Consider the following 21117-nt stretch of genomic DNA (forward strand, 5'->3'; position numbering starts at 1 on the left):
TGACTTATCTTTTATTTTTTTGGAATTTTAAAATTATAAAATACAAATTAGAGAAAAAAAAAATCTTAAGATTCTTATGCAAATTTGCAAGATTCATCCAAGAAAATTACCTTTTCATAAATTTGTTAAGAAAATTGTGAGATATATTTATGAAAATTTAACAATAAACCATATGACAAATAGATAAAGCAAATTTAAATATCAATTGCTTCAATTTAGTTTTTGATTTTATTAGAATCTTCATGATTTCTAAATTCAATAATAGAATTTGCAAAGTTAAAAATATCGTAAATCGCATACAAAATGCTAAATGCATCCAAGAAAATTAAAAATCGAACCATATAATGACTTTAAATCAAGTGGATCTATTTTTAGATTTTTGTAAATTGTAAACAAAAATTTGCATAATTTCATATTTCTTCATAAAGGAAACTTTACAAGTTAAATATATTCTAAATGTATGGAACAAAAAAATAGGTTGTAAATTTTTTGACTTATCTAACAAGTAGATCTTCGATTTTGCTATTTCTTTTCCTCTTAAGATCGAAGTGATTGAAAAAAAAGAAGGGATTGAAAGAAGAAATTAGAGAAAAAATTACGAAAAAAAAAGAAGGAAAACATAGAAAGGGAAAAAAATAAAGGAAGAGATGTGAGAAGAAAGGGAAAGAGACAGTAGAAAAAAAGAAAAGGTAGAAATGAAGAGAAAAGAAGAGAAAGGGATAAAGGTCTATGGGAGAAACCAAAAAGAAAAGTAGAAGTATAAAAAAAAAAAAAAAAAAGAAAGAAAGAAAAACACTGCATGCCCACGTGGGCATACAACAGCACATGCCGCGATACCCTCTGGGTATCGCTCTATCTCGTGCAATAGGCAGAGGGTATCGCAGTACGAGAGGGTCAAGAGAGACCCCTCTGTATTGTGCCCCCTAAGTGGGGGCATGGTACGTATCGTCCCGTGTCATACGGCACAAGGCGGTACTTAATTCCTTGAGTAGACTAATATTTATTGAACAAGTCAGGTAAGAATGTCGTTGCCTTGAAAAAATTCGACAGACCCAGATGTCCCATGCTAGAAAATTATGGTAAGATGACAGGGCAAGTATTAGACAGTAAGATCAGTTTACTAGGGTTGATAACTAGGCTTGGGCATTGAGGATACATGGCTAGTCACATTTATACTGCATACTAGCATACTAGTTAAGCATTCATGTTATCAGAGCCACTCTCTGTGATACTGTCATCTTTGAGCCATCTGATCACCATACATCATGGATATTAACGTCAATCAGACAAGGGAGTATAATCGAAGTTGATTCTAACTACAAACATTTTATGCCTCTTTAATCCCACATTAGATACGTACCAGGGAGATAAGAAAACTTGTTGACACACCTGAAAAGACTTTGACGCTTAGGCAAAGGGAGTTGAGTTTGTCATACAACATTAGTTCCACATTAGACGATGTTGGAGAAATGCTTAGAAGTCATAGATCCCTCTTTGGTAGAAGTTATTCTTTCTCGCAAAGAACCCATTTCTATACTATTAATGATAGTTGGTTGTATTGAATTTGCCATACAACATTAGATCCACATTAGAAGATGTTGGAAAAATGCTTAGAACTAAAAATAACTCAGCTGCCGGTATTTTGGGCCATAATGCTTTATTCAGGTTATTGGAACTAGAGGCAGGATGGTGTCACTAGTTAACATATGTTGCCTTGTAACACCATTTCGACAAAAACAAATCTGCATGAGGGATTTTTTTCCCCCCGACACAAACTAGACATATAACATTTTAGGATTGGCTTGTCACAACTTTCTTCAACAATAGTCAGCATTAAAATCAAAATTTCGTTCCAGCAAATCAACATTATGAATGAAAGATTGATCTCAGAAAGACGTAAACATTATTTTTGAGGCGAAGAAAACGAGAAAGAAACATACTCTCCATCAAGCTGGGTAATCAACGCTTCAAATGTTGCTCTCCTGCGTGGATCTTTCCTTGCATGTCGCCCAGCGATAGCATCAATCTCATCCACAAACACAAAAGAAGGTGCCTGTAGAAAAGGTTCATGAACATGTTACAACTTAAAAAGGCACTCCAAGCCAAAGACCATTTCCTTCTGTTGAGGTTGTAATGGTGAAGAATTGGGATGTTAATTGCAAACAAATATGGGAAGAAGCTTTTCAGAAATTCACAAATATTTCAGATAAATTCAAGTTAGTATCTAAACAACTCAAAGGGTAGATTTCAATTAACTTCAAGCCTCTATGGAACAGTAAAAAGCTGACACTGCAAAGTCATTGGAGAGGTCACCAATTTCATTTGACTATATAATAATAGAGAATAATAACTCAAAAAGAGTCTACTAAAATATTCTGCAAAAATGTGCTAGACTACATCTGAGAATCTGAAATGCTTATTCAGAAAAGAAAAAATGTCAAAAGAATCAGTATTAAATTGCAGTAGATATGTTAGCTGGAAATGATGATAGAAGGGCAATGGGATCATAAAGTGTATATCCACTGGGACAAGGATTCAAGTGGTGTATAGCTCAAGGGCGGTGGCCATATTTTGACATTTTGACATCATTTACAAACCAACCATTTCATAAAAAATATATTCTCACGTTGTAAGCTTTTCAGAGGCTTTATATCCTGCCAGTAATAGCATCCAAAATATGATTTATAAATTGGGTACTTCATCAACGGGTATGATGACACTTTGCATTGAAAAGATTAGACTAAAGTTGGTGTTATGGCTTCAATATAACAACATCTAGCAAATGATAGAAAGATATAAGCGCTTGCAGCTTCACATCAGCAAAGAATAAGTGCACATATATACTCTCAGCCTCTAAATGATGATTTGCTAAAATTGGAATTACAAAATAACTACTCGTATTTAGAAATTATAAGAAAGTAAACTCATACATTTCTCCGAGCAATAGAGAAAATTTCATTAATCCTTGCCGCTCCACTTTTTTCACTATCAGTGAATTCAGCACCAGAAGCAAAGACAAATGGCATGCCACTCTCCTTTGAAAGAGTACGTGCGAATAGCGTTTTGCCAGTTCCGGGAGGTCCGTACAGAAGTACACCCTAGCATACACAAATGCTCATAAGTATGACATATTTCGCTGGTGCAAAAAATAGGGGACTACAGATAGAAAAGAGCAAAATGGTGCTCCATAAATGTGAAAATGAAGTGTGGAATGGATTACCCGGACAAATGGCACTTGCTTCTCATAGTACTGCAGGGGATTATTCATATAAATCATTATCTCATCCAGGAGATCCCAAACATCACCCCCTAATATAACTTCTTTATACATTGATCTCATTTCATCAGCACTTTCTACTGGCTGGAAGAATTCACGTCAGAGCTATTAGATAAACCAATATAGTAAGAGAAATCACAATTACATAGTATAACAATTAGGCAGCAACTGAAATTGAAAGTAACAATTCTCACCAGAATAAAATTATCTGCATATGCCATGTCAAACAGTTGGTTGTACTTCTTATAGAGATAGCGCCTAGATGTGATATGCAAAAGCATTACAGATTCTCTTATTAAGTACAAAATGAGCAATCCTGGTGCCAATGCAACCACAACCCTAAAGAAGTAATGAATCTGGCTTTTTTGGAGAAGATCAACTTCAACACCCGAACTTGAGATAATCTCAAACAGGAATGGATCAAGAGGAACATCAACCTACAGAAAGAATATAATTGAAGATCAAAATTTGGTTGTATTTCACATGGTGAACAGCATTTCACTATCAGTACCAATTACGGAGGAATCAAAATAAAATCTCACACTTACAACGTATTCTAAGGGGAAGCCTTCTTTCATTGTCACATATATTTTCTTTAGATCCTCAGAAAAGACCACAGCAGCTACCTGGTTTACCCGCCAAGAAAGAAAAAACCACTTTAAATAAGAAAAAGCCTAAAAAACGTATAATTAGTAGCTAAGCATATCTTACGCAACTGTATGACTACTGCTGATTTGCATTCACACGTTGCAGCAGCAACAACATTGAAATGGCACCAGTTTAACATGCATAAACAAGATATTATATAAACACAATTACTTAAAATAGGTAAAATCGAAAGTAAACACAATTACTTAAAATAGGTAAAATTGAAATGTGTATCACACACAAACACACACACACACACAAACAGATTTATGTTATTAGAGGCATACAGATACAGGCATAGATATGTATATGACACACACACACAAACACACACACATAGTGATTTATGTTATTAGAGACATACAAGCATAGATATGTACATGACAAACAGGAAAAACAGCAAGAGAAGTGACAACACCCAGTAATGCAATAGCAAAGCTGTAAATCAGCTGTTTTTGAACTTGCCCCCTAATCATGATATGATAAAATTACAAATTAAGCAGGATTTCAACATGCCAAAGAGTTTGCAAGTATAAGTCTGATTCATCAGTAAAATGTTGCTCTTTAACTGAAATGACAACTATGAGATATGGGGAAGATCGACATTTTATAAAGCAATGATAAAGGTAAGAGAAGTACAAAAGCAGAGAGGTGTGAATTGCATTTTTCTTATGAGATACAAATAAACCATTTGAAATACAATAGGAAGTTAGTAAAATAGAAAATGCAGTAAATGAAAAGCAATTATACTAAGAATAGATGAGAAAACAAAAAATATAGAACTTCAAAAACCTAAGTATATTGTAGGACACTGCCACATAGACCACTACGTGGACACCGGAAAAAAAAAAAGAGAGAAAAAAAGAAAACTAAGTAACATTTATGTTTTCAAGAAGACCCATTCAAAATAAAAAAAATAAAAAAAATAAAAATCCGTGATAAACAATCAGGATAAACCTACTAAATATGTACACAACATTCGCTATCCAAGTATAGAAGTAGGCAATCATTTGCATTCCATGCTTAACCTAATTATATCTTAAGCTAAAACGTGTGGCAGTGAGTGCCTTGCTCCCATACTCGTCAGACCACAATTAAAACCTTTCTCATTTGATCGATGTGAGGTCATCAACACTCAACAGACTCAATCCACATATACAGCTAAATAGATGCATAGACTACTGCAAACATTTGGTTAGATATTCTTTCACAATTCAATAAAGATGCAATATTATACATCAAAGTAGAACAGTTATGCTATTTACTTAGTTGATGAAAATTGATCCTTAGAAGAGAAACTACTATAAGAAGAAAGCTTTTGACTAACACCTATACCTCTGAACAGTCTAGCTTGTCAAGAAAATATGTGTATGGCAATTTCGGACGATAATGCCACCATCTCTTCGAAATCCAAAGTGCTCTACCACCCTGTACGCCCGATGCTTTCTCTACATCTTTCCATAAACTTTTCTCCACTTCTTGCATATCAAAGTCAACTACATATTTAGCATTAACAGAATCGATCTGCTCAGACAATTTATCGTTTGCTATAATTCCTTTCCACATTCCTAGCCGTTCTCGCCAGTTAATTCCACTTTCTTCTGTTTCTACACCAGTGCCTCCAAGTCCTGAATACACATACACAAGTAAAGAGTCTTAAATATTATACATCATACATAATAGACTAGTGGCTCAAGAACTAACAGCAATTTCAATCAAATGGAATTAATAGGACGACTTCTGTTAATCTCTTCCAATTGATACTAGATCATCTCACTAAGCGTTTGATAAATTATGGACAACTACCGAAGAACCAGCACTTCACTGCAGATACAGCAGACCCCCTATGTAAAATTACTGTAAGACCCTTAGCAGAGGGAAAATGGGTGAAGGAAAGATTGAGAAAGAGATGGTATCTCGCTTTTCAACAGGAGGAATGGCATGGGGAGTTGAATAAATAGCCTATCAACTAATAAGTAATAAGACTTCATTGAACAATTCCATTTAAAACAAGGGGTGTAACAATTTGGTACCCTCAAGAAAGTTGATATGTCATATTCACACAAAGGCTAAATTCAAAAGAAGTACTCAGAAAGTATTCCAAGGAAAACCGATAAGTAGAAAGCAAGAGCAACCTATGAGTTTCTTATACAATATCTCCACTCCTTTGATTTTGGTAGGTTTTGCAACAGCGGGCATTCCACAAACTCGTAGTCTAATGCTATCACTGTAGTGAGTCTGATCGAGGAATGAACCCACATGGTGGGAGCTAGCAAGAAAGCACCAAGTAGGCTTTTGGCGTACCATTTTGAGAAACCCATTTCATAAAAATACATATTTTCTATAGTAAAAGTAAAAAATCTCAACTACTTGCTGCCGTTGACGAGCATAAGTTGATAAACTCTTAGCACCCTATGAAACTTTAGGGAATAATTTGGAGAGGAAAACTAATGATAGAGAGAGAGAAATGATATGAAGATAAGAAATTGTCAATATTGCCTGGTTAAATATTGGTAAAGCAACCAAGTTGATGCATCTATTAAGCCAAAAAGTAAATGAGAAAAAGAAGTAATATTGAAAGAAAAATGCCACCAATGTTACAAGGCTTTGAATTCAGCAAAGCAACCAAGTTGATACATGTAATTTAAGATGAGGTAGATGACTTACATTCAGTTTTGATAAGTAGAAGAACTAAATAATGATAAGAAGCAAGGGGAAAGGGAAAATAAATAAACAAATCTTTTAGAGAAGGAACACCAACTAAAAAAAAAGAAAACAATTTAAAACTAAAAGGAATGGCATAGGATGTCAACTAACATGCAAAAAGAATCTAAAATAGAAATTACGCATCAAGGGAAGTCAAAAAGTTACCTAAAATATATAAGATAGGACATGGAAAGTTTAGAAATATCAGTGAAGTTGCCTTTACACGAAGATTAATGTATATTTTCATAACAACCGATGTGGTAAGAAAAAGGCTTCCAAGTCTTTCAGATATTAATTACAGTCACATGATGTTTGGTTGGAATATAGAAAGTCTTGGAAATTTGAAATTTCAATTACAATGTTTCTCTCAATAATATAAATGTAATTGGAAGTAATAATTCATGCTTCAAAGCACGTAATCATGATGACAGCCTATGTAGTAACCGAGGTATTTATAGGTGAATTTCCTTAAGAGGTGTTTTATCACACAATTTAGGAGTGATTTTCGACAAAACAAAAACTATGACATTCATGGTCTGTCAGTGCTGTAAGTCATATAATGGACCCCGGTGCAATTTGGCGTGATATGGTGATATTTTGGGGATGAATTGTTTAAGTGCAAATTTATTGAATATTTATCTAAAAAAGCGCGACATTTTATGTGTCAAATTGCATGATTCTTGAGGTGGAGGAACTTATTAGCAAAACACACCTACGGGTGAGTTTTGAGTAAGAAATTATGATCAAGAGGGACTAAATTGCAATTTTTGCAATTCGTGAAAAAGGGGCAATACACAAAAGGGGTTATCATTTTATGTGTGAATTTCTGGAATTTTCGTGAGCTGAAGAGCTCATGTGAAACTAGACTCGGAGAGAATCGCGTGGACTCAAGTTTCACGAAATTTTGAGATTTCTATGGACGGTTGAGTTTAGAGAGACAAAGTCGAATGAGGGATCATTTTGCATTAAGTGCGACTATTTTCATGTGAAACTGAAATTTTACAGCGGGAAGGATTCGGCACAAAATGCAATGTGCTGAAGGTCTATGGGCAAACGGGCCAATCTATAGGGTTTAAGTGCAAATGTTACGATAAATGAAAAAGGTACAAGCTTAATATAACCCTAATCCTAACTCTTTCCCTCCTCTCCCCTTTCTTCTCCACAGCCGTCGCCGCCTCCTTTGCGTGTGGCCGCTAGTGCCGCACTCCAGCGAGGCATCGGCCAAGGAGAAGCTCTCTCTCTCTCTCTCTCTCTCTCTCTCTCTCTCTCTCTCTCTCTACACACACGCGCGCCCGCACGCGCACACACATTGAAGTGACCTCACCTTTCCCCTCTCGGGTTGCAAGTGTCGCCGTCGCTACCGCCGGGGCCGCTGTCGCGGATCCAGGCCGACTACCCCCCCAGCGACCACCCCCTGTCGCCCCACCGCGCCGCCCTGCCTCGCCCAGCCCCACGTAACTGCCTGCAGCCTGACCCAGGCCGTTGCTCCACCTATCAAGGCCACCACCGCCAGCCGAGACTCCTTTCCGGCCGGCATGCATTCCTCTCCTCCCCTTTTGATCCTTCCTGAACTTAGCTGCGACCCCTCCATCTCGTAGCTGTGGTTGTGGTGTTGGTGCTGTTGTTAGTGAGGATTGGTGGTGGCTGCAACCACTCCTCCAGCCGCCGCTGCCGCAGTCAACCAGCGTGCGCCTCAGCCTCCTCTCCTCTAAGCCGACCTCCGCCAACTCCACTGCAGGCCATAACTCTCCTTTGTTGCTGTTGAAGTTGCTGTGGCTCCTTATTGTGCTCGATCTCCTGCCAAGGTTGTTATTTCAACTAGTTCGAGCCTCCGACGACGCTTCGCAAGTGAGCACGGCATCGTTGTATAGTTGGGTTGGCCCGTGCTCCTCTGAGTTTCAAGTAAATGTGCCCCGGATCGCTGATTTCATCGTTGCTCGTTCGGTGCTCGATGGATTAACCCGTTTTTATTGTTAGCATTTTCGGTCGATCTGGTGGCCGGATATTGCAATTTTGGTGAGAACGGTGATCCTCAGGCATTGCTCTATGTCATGCTCACCTCGCAGGAGTGATTCGGATGATCGATGGAGTCGCGAACCCATTCGGTACCCTAGACTCCTTCATGCAGCCTATTCTCGCTCTCCAACGATTGCGATCGTCGTTGTGTTTCTGGTGCTGGTACGCCATAGCCAGAGGCACAGGTGACTTCTAGAACCATCGGTCTAGTCGGGGACTCTAGTATTTGGTAAGGTGGGTGCTCCATTCCGAAGTCAGTAAAGTTGTATCTTACTCGGTTTTCCCCCCTATGCTTGATTTATTCTTGATAGTGGTTGAGTAGTACAACTCATGTTGATTCCATATTTGTTCGTGCCTTACTTCACATGCTTGTAGTCAATCATACAGTTATCATACACATTACTCTACGTCTCGATTGCTTGATCTACCTATTCATCGTATTGTTGATCTGAGTTATCATGACTATACTTCGTCTACATATTATTAGTGACACGTAGAGTAGGATTCATCCTAGTGCATCCAGTGAGAATATGATCTAGTAGATCGGTAGTTACTCATCTATTGAGTTTTGACCATATCGATCGACTGATTCAGCCGTGTGATTAGACCCCATCGGTTGATTGTTCTTCTGTTTATGACCTGATCTTGTAGGTCAGTACTTTCCCTTACGAAGTTAATCGTAGAGGTTGGTAGACTTATCTTACTCATGGTTGAGACCTCAGCATGCCACACCTCTAGTCCCTTGTGTCATTTCGCCGTCTTTCTTTATACTCGCATTATGTAGCATGCTAGTTGACGTGAGATTACATCTTGGCTCCTAGTGTCGCCTACAGGCAGTGGTTTGACTGTTGATCTAGTTCATTGGAGCTTTGAGCATACACATGTGACTATAGCTTGTACGGCACTGCAAGAGTCTTAGACAAGGTCCACAACCCTGGGTTCTTCAGTTGCCAACCCGGCAAGAGGTGTTGTTTCATAGACAAGGTTCGCCACCCTGAATTTTTCACCCCTAGATTTGATATACACTGTGCTTAGACAAAGTTAGTGACTCTAGGTGCAGGTGATTGTGTCCCTCCTGAGTGGTACTTGATTTTTTGGTCTTCGTAACCTAGTGGGCGAGCTTAGGCTGGGTCTTCATGACCGGCCGTAGTGATTGGGTATACTTTGGACTATTCACACGTCCAGTTGATGTATAGTATAGTATCTCTATTTGAGTTGTACATAGTATCTGGTAGCTGCCTAGCTTACAATAGCGACATCCGTCGTTTAGCGGTTTATAATATTTTGTTATTCATCATCTTGCTATTGTAGTTGGTGTTCCCATTGTGTTGGCATATGACTTTGTTTACAGTAGCAGTACCCTTTAGTATAGTTGTTCATGACAATTATTCGTTGATTTCCTTGCTACTGTAGTGGTTGTATCCCTTATGTTTAGTATCTTGATTCATGTTTACAGTAGCGGCATTACCTTTTGTTCCACTTCGTGATATTTATCTATTTATCTGTTTTGCTACTGTAGTTGATTATTCCTTATTTGCAGTTATCTTATCGTACTCCTTTGTTTGCCTGTGAGTGAGGCTTGCCCTCGTCGGCCGGTTGCCGCCACTGGAAAACATATTTATATGTTTCTCACCCTACTATTTTTACAGGTATTGCTAACAGTGCGAGTCGTGGGACGGTGTGAGGACGCAATTAGTTAGCGCCTAGACAGATCGTGTTGTGGACCTTATTGTAGTCTCGGGTTTACTCTTCCTTATCACTTGATATTGTGGATATGTCCGTATTTCAGTATTATGATTTGAGTTTAATTGAGATGTTGGATTTCCCTATTGTAGTGGTTTAGTGATTCTGAATTATGGTTTTGGATTATTAGTAGTTGTATGGTGATTCCACCTTGTTCTAATTGCTTGTGGTTTCGTATCTATGTTCCTATATCGTGCATGTACAGGAAAGACTCTGTCTACATGGACAGAGGATGCCCTGTGCATGTGGCAGGTCTATGCATGTCTCGGGAAAGGTTTCAAAAAAAAATATTATACACTTCTCCACAACTCCGTTTTCAAATTGGAGGGATTTCTCAAAATTAGCTTTCCAGAAAGAACCCGGGGCGTGACAGCCTACTACTTTCTGCATTTCTTTCATGATAGCTTGAGAACACTTCAAGTTATGCAGTGCACAAGAATATTAATAGAATGACAGACATAAAAAGATCAATAGAAATAGACTAGAGAGCTCTCATCCTAGATAGATATCCAACCTTCAGCGCAACAGTCTGCAGATGAAAGAAGCTATGAAAATGATATTTCATCAGACGTTTATTTCATTATTCATAGAATTAATCACAGCAATCAAAAGGCTGTTGGTATGATGTTACTAGATAATTACAGGGTTTATAACTCAATTAAAAACAAAAATAAAAACAAAAACAAAAGAACTATGAAGAGGTGATCAGCTAGGATACAATTTTGTGATTTTCTAGCAAAGAACTAGTTTGGAGAGGTGAGAATTTAAACACAAATGTAAGTTTCAATGGTACACTCAAAATTGTTGATGCTTCGTGCCTAATTTTATAGATTGCTGAGAGTGCATATCAACATTTATTATTTTTGAAAAAGCAAGAATGAATACGAAATATTGATGTTTAGACAGTAGGCTGACCGGAAGTACGTCGGTCTCCCATTAAGTCTTTCTCCTGTTCAGGGCTCAACCTTGTGCCGGTGCCAATAACTTTAGCTACAGTATCCTGAGAGCTCCCCTGATCCTCATCCCAAGCATCATCTCCGACATACGATGTGTCCTGAATAAGCATTCCGCCAGGTCCTTCAATAAACTTCTTCATTTTTAAACCCTTAGGCATTGTCTTCCTCCATATGCTTTTTTTAAATCTACATGAAATGTTAAGGCATGATACTACATAAAAATAAGAGAGCACTCATTTGAGACAATTATATCTCCAACCTAGCAACATAGCAATAGAACTAGGAGGTTAGATATAAAGACATAAAAGGAAGATACTCTAATTGTAGACGACTTAATATTTATGAAACACCAGTAAATAATAATAATAATAATAATAATAGTATAGAGAATTCACAGTTTATGAAAACTCAGGAAACAAAAAAGACTGACATGCACAGACAACACGGAAATAATGCTCCATTCTCTTCGTATAAAATGCAAAATAGGGGAGGAGATACTCAAAAATCAAAAATTTTATTAAGTATGACACAAATTGTAGCCATTACATCAAAGAACTATAATTCCTCGAAGGTTCTTTGTGAGCAAAAGTACATGAAACAAAAACCATAATAGATTCAGTGAAAGAAAGATAGATTGACCGGAAACTTCATACTCAACTACAAACAAATCATGTTGTTTCAAAACAAAAGGAATGAAAAAAAAAAAAACAGAAAAACCAAAGAGGTTACACTTCCTTAGGTATAAGTCTTCCTTAGGTATTTGAATTCGTGCAGATTTGCTCCTAATGGCAGAGAAAGTCTAATCAATTGATTGATCTAAAACTAAACAATGAACTAAAAAAGAATAGGGTTGTCTAAGAACAGAAGGAATTAAAAATGGAGGATACACTTCCTTTGGAATAAATAAGTTTTACATAGGTATTTTAATTCATGTAGACTTGTTGTTTATGTTGAAGAAACCATAATACGAGAAGGAATACTATTCTAATACTAATCAAAGTAAATAAATAATAATATCCTAAAGAAAGAAGAAATTTAAATAGGAACCCTAATTTTAATACGAAGAAGCCTAATATGAATACAAATAGGTGATTGTAACAATTCCCTCCCCCTTAAGACATGTCTTAACCTCAAGGTGCAAGGTTAGGCTACTTCAGTGTAATTTCATCTTGATCCTCCCAAGTAGCTTCCTCTTAGGGCCGCTTGTTCCATCCTACTAGAGTCTCCATCTTCATTCTCCCATTGACTTGACGGCGTCGCTTGGCCAAAATATTTATTGGAATTGACATATTCTCCTCTAGTTCAACGGGAAGTCGGGAAGGTCAGTAGTAGCATTAGGTTCTCCATTTTATGGCTTAAGTTTTGAAACATGTAAAACACTCTGAATAGTTGTCACAGAAGAAAGTTTCAATTAATAAGCTACTTTGCCAATTTTCTCGATAAGTTGGAATGGTCCATAAAAATTAAGGGAAAGCTTTCCAAATTTCTGATGTCAGATGCTCAACTACCGATATGGAGGAAGTCGCAGAAGCACCCACTCTCCAATCTAAAAGTCACGCTCGCAGTGCTTGTTGTCGTCATAAACCTGCTTCACAGATTGCGTCCGCACTAAGGTGCTTTTTAAGCACTCTTATCCCGCTCAACTAAATCCACATCCATAGCATCTACCAGAGATGATCCGACGAAATAAAATAGGATAGTCAAACGTCGTGGATCATAGAGAGCCTCAAAAAGATTAGTATTTATCAATGAATGGTGCGAGGTATTGTAGGACCACTCCGCCCATGAATTGTTACGATCACCCATTAGTATTATATTTTAATTTCTTCTCTTTGGGGATTATTAATAGTTATTTACTTCGATTCGTATTAGAATAGTATTCCTACTCGTATTAAGGTTTCTACATGCTTATAAATAAGAGGCTAAGCCCTTCTTTTGTTGAATATCATGTAACTCTATATTAAAATACTCATACCTTAAGGGACCAAATTGCTTAGCGAGAGCTCGCAAAAATTGTCGCCAAAACTGAGTTATATCTAATTGATCTTTATACCACATGTACCAATTTAAAGGCAGAAGACCTCAAACTCAAGGTAGTGTCAACGCCCTTTCTCAGCAGGACGCCTAAGAATCTAATGTCGTAGTGTCAAATATCTTACCCGTTGCCTCTACTCATGCTCATGTACTTTTTGATTCTGACGCTACTCATCCATCTCATCTAGTTAGATCCAAATGTGTGCACTACCTTCTGAGTTCTTGGACTATATTTTGTGTGTTGGTATCCTAAGGGGGAAAAATTTACCGTAGACTAGATTTGTAAGTGTGTTGTTAGCATTGACAGTAGAAATTTGTTTGCAAATCTCGACATGCGAGATTTTGATGTAATTTTGGGAATGGATTGGCTTTCATCCCACTATGCCACTGTGAATTATCATGCAAAGAGGGTGGACTTTAATATTCCTAGACAGGCGGGGCTCGCTTTTCTTGGAAATAGTACTTATGCTCCGCGCCAAGTCATGTCCTCTTTGCAGGCTACACAACTCCTAAGAGGTGAAGGTGAAGGTTTTATTGCAATGGTGACGGACTTAAGTTTGGATGCCCCAAAATTGGAAGACATTCTTGTGGTGAAGAGTTTCCCGATGCCTCTCCCGCACGTGCACAAATCTCTCTCTCTCTCTAGCATGATCCTCGGCCCTCATCTTTCGATGCTACCGCCACACTCCTTGATCATCGTCGACGTCATTTCATTTGTGGCCGACATTGGTTCGTCTACAGCACCTCGCATCTTGATCATTGTTGTTTCTTCAACATCTTTTAGAGGCTTATTATCTTGTTCATCTGTCACTTTTATCAATTGTTTTGAAATTAATCTTTTCTTTTTGTTCATTAGTATATGAATAATGTAGTTGTTTCTCTTTTGATGGTTCAAAACTAAATTCATCAAAATCTGAAATTCTTGTGTTAAGCACTAATCCAGAGTAAATGAAAATTTTGATATCGTTGTACACCCATGAGATTCCATTGTATAGATTCTTTGTATTCTATATGTTATTTTGAATGCCTATCAAGTGTTCAACTTAATGCCTAAGAGAAAACAAATGTAGTCTTTGCTTCCAATTGTGATCTGATCATGTTACAATTTGTAAACATATGTGTTGGTACTTAAAAACTATTCTTCCGAGCATTTGAACCTTCATTTTAAATTTTTTAATCCTATTCATGTTGCACGACCTTTTCGAACAATATAGTCTATAGAACTTACTTTCGGTTAGTTGTTGAGATTCTTCAAGTCTAAGATCTTTCCTTGGATAAGATTCACCTATCAGCAACTGTTCTAAACCCGTGTAATTGTTTTATGTGAGCCTACCCGAATTTTATTTCTTACATAAGGTTCTGTTGATTAATTTCATATTTAATGTTTGGCCAAGCGATGCTTGATTTATTTGGAGGTAAGCGACCAAATACCCGTTAGTTTATTTTGGTAGAAGTATAGAAATATGTTATGATAACAAAAATCCCTTTTATATAGTTTTTCAAATAAGGGTTAATCTTGGTGTTTATATGAATTAACAAATCGTTGATCGAATATGATTCTAAAAGGTTTTGCTCAAATTTTGTGCAATCTTAGAAAATTCTAAAATGGGATTTGTGAAATTTTGTTAAACTCAGTACTTGTTATTATATTTCTTTGTAACAAAATTATATATGAATATTTAGAAACTACTTAGTTACGCATGCTTTATCCGACTAATGTGGTATATGGTTGCTTACCCAAGTATGGAGTCTAACCAGCTCGTGGGGGATGGGATCGAGTGATCACCAGTTGGTGAGATCCTTTTTGTTTCTGGACTTTTGTTAATAAAATTAGATAGTTTAGTTAGTTTCAAAATTAATTTTTTAGTAAAGTATATTTGCTTGGTCTAGAATTGCCGCAAATTTATTTTTGGTGAACTTTATTAGTTGAGTATTTGTGGAACTTTCAATTATAGATTTAGTTTTGTGGGTTTCAAATCTGATAAGTATTTAATTTGATCTCAAGATAGAATATGTTGCTCAATATCTACATCTTTTGTTGTCTTACATATTTGTGATTGAATAATTGCAGATATATGGTGTCTGTTACGTCTCGAGTTTGGGGGCATGACATAAGATGCATCGAGGACAGATGGAGCTCACATAGTTCTCCTGCTCTTGACTCATCAAGCCTGGATGGATGGCTGTTCTAGGCTTCTAGCTTTTTTCTGCCATAGGCACAAAATATCTAACTAACAAAGAGTTGAGCCCAAGAAACATTTAAGTTCGCTAACCTAAGGTCTATTTACTACATGGATTGTCATGCCAGTGCCACGGCATGGCACAGCGGTATAGGGCGTTCCAATGTCAGCAACCCTCAGTGCAAGCCATTGGCACGTTGGCACACATTGGCTCGAACTTTTTTATTATTTTATTTTTTTTAGAATGTTTTAATATCTCTAATGAATATAAAAATATTTCATGTATTATTTCTTACACAATTTAGTAAGAACAAAGCCATAAAAATCTTATGAACTTAACAAAATCATTGTATAGAGAGAGAGAGAGAGTGTGTGTGTGTGTCTAGCTACTATACTATTATGAATACGATCATCTTCGTACTCATAAGTCGTTTTCGATAATAGAGCTTCTGAATCAATGATCCATACCATTAAGCATAATTTAAAACATTTAAAAGTTTTAGAAACCGGATTTTATAATTCTTTGACATCGTATACCTTACAATCAAAAGGCTGAAAATTGACATTTTTAACCGCCAGTATGAAACATTTCCAAGTTAACAGTGTAGAAAAATTGGAATGTGTTGCATTTTCAATGAAATATTCTAGTCACTATATAGATCAAGATCAACAGCTTCGATCTTGAATTTAAAAGCCTTACCCCCTATTTTTAGGAGATCGTTTGATTTTGACTATTTATTTTATACCCATTTGATTGACTTTATTATAAGTTCGAAACATTACAAAATTCGACTTCTAAATGCTTCAAATGCTCTAGATAATGTTTAAGGAAATAGGTCATTGATTCGGAAACTCCATCATCGAAAATAACTTACAAGTACGAAGGCATCTATACCCATAAAAGCACAATAGCCCTACTAGATATATATAGACACACACACTTATATGAGTACGGAGGGCTTCGTTCTCATTAGTTGTTTTCGATAATGGAGCTTCTAACTCGATGATTCATACCATTAAAGACGATCTAGAGCATTTGAACTATCTAGGAACCGAATTTCACAACTTTTTGAAATTATAATAGTCTATCAAGCAGATATAAAATGAATAGTTAAAATCGACAGACTTCCTAAAAATATAACGTCGGGTTCTTCAATTCAAAATCAAAGTTACTAATCTTGATTTAGGTGGTGAATAGAATCTTCTATCAAATATTCAATCGATTCTGATTCTTCTGCATTGTTTAACTAGAAAATGACCTATAACAGCCATTAAAATTGTCAATTTTGAGGCCTTTTGATCGTAAAGTTTATGGTGTCAAAAAATTATGAAATTTGGTTTCTAGAATGTTTACGTGCTCTAAATTATGTTTAACAGTATGGATCGTCGATTCAAAGGCTCTATCATGGAAAAGGACTAATGAGTACGAAAGCGATCATACTAATAAAAATATAGTAGCCAAACTATATAAATATATAGAGAGAGAGATATATATATATTTAGAGAGAGAAAGGGAGAGATGGGCTAGAATATTATAGGTAGCAAACGAGCTCTGTTGCTACCAATTCGTTTTCGATGATGGGAGCCTCCAAATTGACAATTGACACCACTGAACGTGATCTAGACTGCCTGAAATATCTAGAAATCAAATTTCATATTTTTCGATATTGTTCTCTTGCACACTACACGGACACAAAAATGAATGGTTGAAAATAATTATCTTTCAAAATGTAATTATAGCATTCTTGTACTCAAGCTGAGAATGTAGATCATATTTTAGATAGTAAAGAACTTTCTAACAAAAATACAATTTATTTGGATTATTTTACATCGTTAAATGAGCAAACGCCTCGTAAAGATCATTAAAATTATAAATTTTATGACCCTTTGATCAATAGGTCAATGATGTCGAAAAGATTTGAAATTTGATTTCTAAAAATTTTAAGCGGTCTAGATCATGTTCAATAGTATCGATCATCGATTTAAAGGTAATATCATCGAAAACAAATTGGTAGCAACAGGGCAAAACATCATTCATGAAAAGTTCGTCGAGCATAAGGACATTTTACAAAATTATCTATTGTGTGATTATTGCATGAATCAAAACCAAGAATGCTACATTTTCTTGGAATCAGATTACTAGGCATGTGATAACTATCAAGAATCTCCAATAGCACCAACCAAAACTTATTCATACAATTTAAGCATCAACCTAAATAAAACAATAATGGATAACCAACAATTAACCACATTTCTTTATCAAGAGAAAGAATTAAAATGAGGAAAATTAGCAAATTCAACGCACACTTACTTCCTAACATTAGCTGGAGTTGGCTCAGGAATCAATGCCTCCATAAATGCCTCTGTTAGTTCCCTTCTGCGTTGATGATCTATACGAGTAGCTATAGCTGCATAGCTTTTCCAAAATGACATGGAAACAATAATAATATATAAGAACAATGCCCCAACACGTCTTGGTTGCCATTTCGCAATGTCCTACAAGAAATAAATGTGAATTGATATATAGAGCTACATACTAATGGAATACAAGAAATTTTCATTAGAGACAATTTAATAAAAGAACATATGAAGCACTCCACCAGATAAAACCAATAATATTCCAACAAATGATGCATGAACGAACAACTAATACAGTGTAAATAGGAAGATATTATTACCTGACAGTATGTACTTCAAGTAGATGAGACAAACAATCCATGGGTTGATGATAAATATTAAAAAATAGAGAGAGAGAGAGAGAGAGAGAGAGAGAGAGAGAGAGACTTTTGTAATGAACGATTGTCTCATGTTGAAGGTAATTCATAACAAGCTTGACTTTATAAGTTAAGCTTGAGAAAGCAGACTAGACAGGAAAACGTTTACATGTTAGAAGACAAAGTACAGGCTTCAAGAATAAATTAAGCTAATGCAATTATAAATAGTGCCAAGTACCAGCATTAAAATTATCAACAATTCTATACACAAAAGAGGTTTAGCTGAGTAGGTAATCTGTAACACACTAGACCTTTGCAAATTGCGAGGTTCGAGTGCTTGAACTGTGTTCTGAGTTTTTCCAGATTTTCTGGTGGGTCGTTGACAGTGTTCCGACCTATGGCTCGCATCCCGAGAATTGTAGTATTTTAGGTAGCGCTAAGGTCACCAAAGAGATGGGCTTAGGCTACCCTCGGATTGCATTCTGCACACTGCGTAACCGATGACAGGTTGATTGCTGTACCGGTACACGTTGATGGTTGTACCGATACACTTGTGCCGAATTTCAAACCCGAGGCTCGGGTTTGCCATTTCGTGGGATTTGTACCGGTACACTTTCCCGTGTACCGGTACACTTTGGCAGAATCTGAACAGGTTGAACTGCAGGGGTGTTTTTACTATTGTGGCCTTCTATATCATCACCCACGCCCCTAGGGCTGTTCCTTGAGCTTGGAACAGCAGGGAGAAAGGTGAGGGAGCTCTCCACACCTTTCCATTTCATTTCTTTGATTTTTGTTTGGATTTTAAGATATTAAACATCTCTTTTGCTCCTTTTGCTTGTTGGAGGCTTTTCCACCATTGGAGAGGACTTGGAGCTTTCATTGGAGGCTTGTTGGAGGAGAGATCTTCCACCCCACTTGATTTTGAGCCCAAGTTGAGACTTCTCTTGAGGTTAGTTGTAAGGAAGTGAATTCTCGAAATCCGAGGATTGTACTTTATCCAGGATCGACTAATTGTCGACAGAATACCCTTTGTGAGAGTTAGAGATGTCCAAAGCACAAAAAGTGCCTTGGAGTTGAGTTCGCGAGAGCAAATGAGGCAAACTGCATCATTGGGCTGATGTTGCTCTCGGGGACCGGTCTCTGCAGGTGAGAGACCGGTCCCCTTGGCTGGGTGTTGCCGGGTTGCTTGATGCAACCGGTCCCTGGCTGGGAGGGACCGGTTCCCGAACGTGGTCCCAGCGAGAAAATGCCAAAATTGGCTAAGCCCTGAAAATTGAGCTCTCGGGGACCGGTCTCTCAGGCGAGGACCAGTCTCCCGAGGACCGGTCTCCCGGGGAGAGACCGGTTCCCGAACGCGTGCGCCCGAGGGAAGCTCTCGGGGACCGGTCCCAAGTCGGGGAGACCGGTCCCTCCACGCAAAAACTGCCCAGTGAGGGCTGTGCAATGGATGAAAAGTTAAGGGGTCTAAATGCAAAATGGCCTTTATTAGAGTGGGCTGAGCCCTCACTCTCCCTCACACTCTCATTTTCTCCCTTTCACTCTCTCTCATTGCTCTCTTGCTCTCTCTCTCTCTCTAGAAAGGAAAGGAGAAGAAGAACAAGAAAGAGGGAAAGGAAAAGAAGGAGAAGGAAAGGAAGGAGAAGAAGAAGGAGATCAAGAGAAAGGCTTTGAGCACCTCCATCTCCCTCTCCTCTTCTCCTTGGTGTAGCACAAAAGGTAGGCTCTTGAGCCCTAGCTTCTGAACCTTGGAGTTTTGGGTTTTTATGCTTTGGAATGGGTCAAATGGACCCTAAACAAGCTTCTAAATAGATCAATCCCAAGAATCTAGGGATTTATTGGGTGGTTTGCTATAGGTGCAAACCTAGAGCTCCAAAATGGGGTTTTTGTAAAAATATGAGATTGATCTCATTTGAAGCCTTGGAAACCCTATTGTTAGGTCACGGAACGTGGAGGCGAAGTCGGTTTTAGCATTCGGCGAGCCGGCGTGAAGTTCTCGGCAAAGTAGGGCCGAGATAGCTTGGATTTGGGCAAGGAAGGCTAAAGCCTTTTCGTAAAGTTTGCCGCGGAGCGTTTCTAAAGCCTCTACATTGATTAAAGGTGGGGGGTGCCATCCCGAAGCTTTCGAACTCCTTTCTATGTCTTAGATTGCATTTAATCTCATCTCTTCATGTTGCATTGTAGGATTGCATAGTAACTCCCTTCCTTATGTTTTCTAAATGATAACCTAGTGTACTTGGAACGCTTGGTGACTTAGATAAGTGAGGATTGGGTCGGAACGTGGATCCTATGATGCTAGAGATAGAGATGAACCCGATGGGGGTGTTGATGACATAGAAAGTAGTGCTAATGTCGAGAACAAACGAGTGGCATCCAAATGTTAAATGATGACGAGTGGCATTAATGTAGTGTATATGACACTAGAGGTTTGAGAACCTAGAGATAGGTGGATCCCTTAGAAAATGCCTTGTGAACAATGAATTTAGAAAAGCTAAATAGCATTGCATGAATGTCGGGAACGAATGATCCCGCGAGAAATGTTGACTCTAGTTGTAGAGCATCCTCACTTGGAGAGGATTTGATTGGGTTGTGGACCCCAGGTATAGTGCTTCCTCACTTGGAGAGGATTGGATTGGGTATTGACCCTAGATGTAGGGCATCCTCACTTGGAGAGGATAGATCTAGCTCACAGTCTGCTTTTGGGATGGTATAGCCATCCAATCCCCACATGGAGGGGATTGTCGTCGAGTACTCCGGAGTGTCGCGCGACTAGGACCACTTGGAGGTCCGGACCACATGGANAGTACTCCGGAGTGTCGCGCGACTAGGACCACTTGGAGGTCCGG

The 21117-nt window shown here is 37.8% G+C and overlaps 1 protein-coding gene across 4 annotated transcripts in view; it reads right to left on the reverse strand.

Annotated features, from left to right (window-relative positions):
• Positions 1-21117, reverse strand: part of LOC109707712 (ATP-dependent zinc metalloprotease FTSH 12, chloroplastic-like) — a 61704-nt gene that overhangs the window by 32623 nt on the left and 7964 nt on the right. For all 4 annotated transcript variants that reach the window (XR_002215567.1, XM_020229201.1, XM_020229200.1 and 1 more), the window contains exons 2-9: positions 17872-18056; positions 11306-11532; positions 5261-5553; positions 3826-3903; positions 3472-3714; positions 3221-3361; positions 2931-3098; positions 1941-2053 (exon numbers count right to left, since the gene is read on the reverse strand). Coding sequence is in view for 3 of the 4 variants with exons in the window: in XM_020229201.1 (XP_020084790.1) it covers positions 1941-2053; positions 2931-3098; positions 3221-3361; positions 3472-3714; positions 3826-3903; positions 5261-5553; positions 11306-11532; positions 17872-18056 (1448 nt within the window). In the remaining variant the exon portion in view is untranslated. The remainder of the gene's footprint in view (positions 1-1940; positions 2054-2930; positions 3099-3220; positions 3362-3471; positions 3715-3825; positions 3904-5260; positions 5554-11305; positions 11533-17871; positions 18057-21117) is intronic.

The sequence above is a fragment of the Ananas comosus genome, linkage group 3 (genome assembly GCF_001540865.1).
Source record: "Ananas comosus cultivar F153 linkage group 3, ASM154086v1, whole genome shotgun sequence".
Classification (NCBI taxonomy): Eukaryota; Viridiplantae; Streptophyta; class Magnoliopsida; order Poales; family Bromeliaceae; genus Ananas; species Ananas comosus.